Below are 5898 nucleotides of genomic sequence, written 5' to 3'. Positions count from 1 at the left end.
GCAGCTCATGGCAATGCTCAGTGGCTGGAGGGGAACCTTCAGGACAGGGCAGAGCATTCGTTAGAGGACCAGAGAGACCAAAGATTGAGCTGTTCCTGCTAGTGATAACTCTAAACAGAAGCTCAAAGTCCACCAACTCACAGAAACGGAGTCACTGCATCTCTACAGCTGCTTCTAGCTCAGGTTCTGTACTGGAAATCGAGTGATTATCCACAAACACACCTCAACCATCATGAATAAATTCTCTGGTCAAGATTTTTCATTCAAAAATTGATACAAAAAGAACAAACTTCACATAGCTGAAGCATCACCTGAACTGGAACTGCTCAGCTCTCCTGTTTCTGCTGTTCCAGGCCTAGCACTCTTAGTGGTTCCTAATAGAAAATTCAGAGCATTCTCCCCATTAAATTCAGTTAGGAAGCTGAAAAGGTGTTACCAATTCTGTCTTCTTCAGTTTGTTTACAAGATCTGATGACCTTGGTAATGCAACAGCCACTGACAATGCTGTACACTGACACTTCTGTGCCCTTTGGCTCCTCAGGAACACCTGCAGCAGAGGTGCACACTGGCAAGGTACAGCCAAGGAGAACAGTTCTTGCACTACACAGCTCATCTTAAATTAAATCTTAGCTCAGAGCAGCACTTAACCCGAATTTAAAGCTTTCTAGAAACAGGATCAGGAAAAACCTCAGAAATTCCACTGTGCTGTAGATTTTATATTGGATACTCCTAGTTCACACTTGTACAGTTAACAGGCCAGGTCCTGACAGGAGCAACTCTGGGAAATTCAAGCTACTCTCCTTGCAGAGAGTCAGGAAATATCCTGCTCCTCAATACTGGGGTCCAGAGACCAAACTATTCATGTGCTCATCTGGTTTGAAAAACCCACAAAGGTGGCAAAGTTATGAAACAAACCAAGCCACAACAACAACAAAAAAAGAGATTAGGAGGTCATTTCTCCTGTTGTAAATGTCACATTAGACTCTTTACTAATGAAGCAGCTCTTGTATTTGACAGGCAAGTCAGGTTGGCATGTCCCAGCAGTGCACACTGCAGTGTATCACACTCCGACACAACAGAGTGGGGATGAAACAATTCTGTGATTCAGAAACAGCACCTTCTGAGACTTATTTCTGCATTTCTTTTAACCACAGTCCCAGCAGCCTCACACACACGACACAGAGCCCTGGTGCAATGAAGCTTCACAGCACTTGTGCATGACTGTTCTGCTAACTGCAGTGTTCTGCCACCTGTGTGTGTCTGATGGACCCACCACCAATTCCTGGTTCCTCACTGGATGCCTCTGCACAGATTCCTTCCTGCCTGGGTTCTCACCATGCACACCTTAGAAGCTACCCCAGGACATAATCACTGCTGGAAACAACCTCAACACCTACATGAGCATCCAAATGCAGAGTTAGGACTTACTACCCCACAGAAACTTCTAAAAACTATGAGCAATACTTTTCCTGCTACTTACTTCTGGGGCCTATCAAATCATTGCTATGGGTTTATGAGTTTCAGCAGGTGATATTTACTTTTTCCTGCACAATTATTCCTCTTTTGAACCACTGAGGTCAGTTAAATGTGTGGCAATATGTGATTTTGCCCTTCAATGGCAAAACAATGCTGCAGACTAAAATATTTCACTTAGAGCATCTTCCAGTGCCTAAAGAGGCCACGAGAGAGCTGGAGAGGGACTTTGGACAAGGCCTGGAGTGACAGGACAAGGGGGAATGGCTTTAAACCAAAAAAAAGGGTAGGTCTGGACTAGATACCTGGAAGAAATTCTTCCCTGTGAGGGTGGTGAGGTGTTTGCCACTGACTCAGAGTGCAAAGATCCATTTCCAGATCAAACAGAGTGTGGAAAACTTTCCTGAGCTAACAGACAAAAGGTTTCACCCCCCAGTCCTGTCATTAAGCCAGAGGGAGCTGCCCTGGGTGAGGTTTTCTGGGCATACCTTCATCGATGTCCGGTGGCAATCCCCCCACAAAGACCTTCCGGGAGTATCGCTCCACGCGCTCCCCGTTCTGGTGGGAGAAGCAGTGAGGTGATCCCAAACCACTGTGCAGAGTCTGATCCCCACGCCCATCATCCAGGAAGCCATCTTCCATTGGGAACAGTGAGGACTGGCCTGAAGAGGGGGTTAAAAAACACAGGAAAACCAAAGCATACTAACAGAACAAAGCACACTCTGTTTAAAGAGCTGAGAAAGATGCAGCAGTTGCTGCATCAGCAGAACTGGGAGCAATGTTCCCTCTCAATGAGCACTTATGTTCTCAATTTCAGATGACCCTTTTAGTTTTCAAGATCATTCAGGAGCTCAAGTGCATTATTTCAGGGAAAAGGTTCCTACCTCCTCCAGAACTGCACTGCAGCTAATCAGGGTTTGAAACAAACCACTGAGAGGATGCTCAAGTTGATTATTTTCCACAGTTATTTCATGTTTCCAATTAGATTTCTGTTAACAAGTGTAAAAGGAGAAGGGAATAGAAGCCAATTTTGTTCCTGGGACTTTCCCAGTAGCAGACATCAGGCCTTACATCCCATTTTCCAATGAACAGGTTTTCACAGTGAGGAGAGACAATTTCACGGTGCCGATGGGAACACAAGAATTCTACCAGAGAAATAGATTACACATTTAAGTTCCCTGATACCCAAACACACCATAAACCACCCCCTTGTCAGTAACAAAAATAACCTGACAAAAGCAGAAAGACTCACTGACATCTACTGCAAGTGAAGACTGAAAACTGTGTCCCCCCCAAGGATTTTACTTAGATGTTACAGCAGTTTCATTGGTGGACTCACTCTAAATATTCCCCTCACAGCCCAGAATCCTTCTCTGATAATCCTTCTATGATAATCTTTTATCACTCATCTCCTTAATAATATTTATTACTTTTAAATAAGGTCTTTGATTCTAAATGCAGCTGTATAAGAACCTAAGTAGAGCACAGGAGCTGATCCCTCCTATGGATTCCCTCTTCAGTTACAGCACTCAACAGCTAAACAACCAACTGAGTTGACTTCTACTCATCTAAGGAACAAATATCTATAGGCAGAGCAAGCAATGAGGTGTGCTACAAGTTTTAGGATCCATTTCCTTTTGCCTGTGATGCACTTATGTCTGATTTTTCAGGATTCATTAAAATCTACCACAGAAAAGTATTGGTAATGAATTAATTTCTCCTGCTCTTGCTTCCTTCTTTGGAAAGAAATTGAGTTTGAAAAAGAAAACATCTTGAAAACGTGACCAGTTCCAATATCCAGACACTTTCCATGCAAAAAAATCTAACAGAGAACAAGCTGAATGAAAAAAAAAAAAAAAGTAGTAAAATCCACAGTCCAGAGAGTTTATATGAATAAAAAATGAAAGGCTCAGGTTGTTTTATTTGAGATTTCAAGACTCTTTGTACACCTTTAATTAAAATCAAAGCCAAGTATAATGAGGCCTATTTCTAAACCTGCTTCCTACCCTGAGAAAAATACTGTAATAAAGACTTAAACATTGCTTTTCCCTAATGAACTGGTGCGCATGGCATTTTTTCATCTCTTTAGACCCCAACCCTGCAGGTACTGAGGTACCCCAGACCTAACACACCTCTCCAGGCTCCTCAGCTGCTCTTAGGTAACTCAACACATTCTTGCAGGGTCTGGTTCTTGAACCCACTATAGTCTATGCCCCATCAGCACCCAAAATGACCAAAATAAGCTTCTCCAGCACTGGCATTCCGAACATACACACAAACACAGCAACACAGCCCCCCAGGGTGACAGATGGTACAGGTGATGTCCACTGCAAGGCCTGGGATCATTTCAGCCTCAAAACCACCGTGGAGTATTACCTAATTCAGTAAAAATGCTCATTTATGGCATGCAGACTATGGAAACTTCTGTGAAACTGCTCCTTGATCAGCTTGAATTTTGGACTTTGCCCTCTAGTCACAACTGCATGTTATTTCTCCCATGAGACATTGTCAACATTAGAAAATTAAATAGGAATATTGTTACCTCGCCTTCTCCCATATGTCCTTGCTGCATGTTAAATGAGAAAGAAAACAGCCTTTCAATCATTGTTAGAAGGACCAAAAGACCTTGTTTTATTGCCTTTATACTAACTCAAGTGATTCTCAAGCCTTTTCATATCCAGGTTATTTCAAGTGATGTTCACCAGCTGATTCCTCCCCCCACCCTCTGTTACTTACTGACAGCACAGGTTGACATGAGGCTGACAAAGTGGATGTGGATAATCAAAGAGACTTTGTAAAGACAATTTTAGTCCTTGATTTGCACATACATTTATTTATTTATTTATTTAACCTATTCCTGGCTGTGTGCCTACAACAAATGGCTCTTTCCTCATGCACCAGGTCTCCTCACACCTTTTGCCACACATGCAGCTCCTGCCTGGCCAAGTTCCAGTGTGCTCTTCACACTGATCTTCATCTGAGCTGGAGGAACAGCCCTGACACAGGCAAAGTGCAGGACTATAGTGCTACTTTCTGTTTTGAAATGAGGTTGCTGTTAAAAGCTTTGCACAACCCACAAAATCCTTGGTTAAATTATTACTGGGAAATAACCAGCTGGAAAACTGAAACATCAAGGAGAGAAGGTCTGCGGCACTAAAATTGCCTTCCAGACCCTCTGCAGACAGTGTACAACAGGACAGATTCTCTCATCCTCTCAGTACACTTTGCTGGAGTAATTCAAGTTACCCACTGGTTCCTACATTCATGTCTCAGAGCAAATCAATTCCGCCACTAAAACCCATCACATTTTTCTGTGCTGGCTTGTCAGGGCCTATTGTCAGAGCATGGCCAAACTCCCTAATCAAACTTGCACATTCTTTCTCTTTTAATCTCATTAAACTCTGTATCTGAGAGCAGGCCAAGTGTTTTCAGAACTCGGATTCTCCTGGCAAGTGCTATGAGAAACTCTGAGTGCATCATGTGTTTTCTTTTGCTTCCCCATTCAAAACTGAGGCTGACAATTCCTTCAAGCATTGGAGTATTTGTAAACCACAACAATACAGGAGTCGTTTCCTCTTTCCAAATAAAAACTGTATCAGTCCAACTTCCTTCATGACTATTTAACACCTCTAAGATCATTCCACTCCTCTGATCTTTTGCTGGTAGAGACACAATTAACACCAAGAACACAAAATAATGAAACCTGAGACTGGAGTGTCTCATTGAGGCACAGGTTTTAGGGGAGAATCTTAGAGCTTGAGTGTCTTAGGTATCATTTTTCCATGGTAATTTGGAATTTAGAAATCCAGGATGCTGATAGAGCCCTCAAAGTTAAGGCACTTGCCTTTCACATACAGCACTGAGGAACCTCAGTGCATCCCTGAGGAAGTTCAGCAGCTTTTGCACGTTGCAGAGAACATGGAGCACTTTCCAAACCAGCTCTGCCCATAAAGCTGTAAAAATCTTGCTTGTGGTTTCTAAATTAGTACCAAAACCACACAACCTCCTTCTCCTGCACACCCACTGCTGGCAGCAGAGCACAGACACGACTCCCACCGAGGTTCCACCACCACCACAATTCCCATCGGGAGACTCCTCACTGCTGCACCACCTGTGGCACTCAAGACTAGAGGATTTTTCCCATTTTCCAAGCAACAAAAAAGAGTCACCCACCAGCTAGGATATATTTCCAGTGCCCAATACTACTGTTGAGGTTTTGACAAGCAAATACTACAGTTTTTTCCCCTTCTTGATTTGCTGCTCATTACCTGTGTTTGCTTCACCTAACCCACAAAACCCCAAGATGTGACATTTCCAAACGTCTCCACAGTTTACAAACTGCCCCAGCAGAGCACAGACACAAACTTTCTCTGCTCCCAGAATGCAGAGTTCATCACACACCATTAATTCCACACAATGTGGAAC

General features: G+C 43.2%; 1 protein-coding gene across 1 annotated transcript in view; it reads right to left on the bottom strand.

Annotated features, from left to right (window-relative positions):
- The window catches only part of CPEB4 (cytoplasmic polyadenylation element binding protein 4), a 37113-nt gene that overhangs the window by 6850 nt on the left and 24365 nt on the right, over nt 1–5898 (bottom strand). The window contains exons 6-7 of the mRNA XM_009079114.1: nt 4016–4039; nt 1962–2135 (exon numbers count right to left, since the gene is read on the bottom strand). Of these exons, the coding sequence (XP_009077362.1) occupies nt 1962–2135; nt 4016–4039 (198 nt within the window). The remainder of the gene's footprint in view (nt 1–1961; nt 2136–4015; nt 4040–5898) is intronic.

The sequence above is a fragment of the Acanthisitta chloris genome, unplaced genomic scaffold (assembly GCF_000695815.1).
Source record: "Acanthisitta chloris isolate BGI_N310 unplaced genomic scaffold, ASM69581v1 scaffold39387, whole genome shotgun sequence".
NCBI classification, from domain to species: Eukaryota; Metazoa; Chordata; class Aves; order Passeriformes; family Acanthisittidae; genus Acanthisitta; species Acanthisitta chloris.
This window is presented reverse-complemented; position numbering and strand designations above follow the sequence as displayed.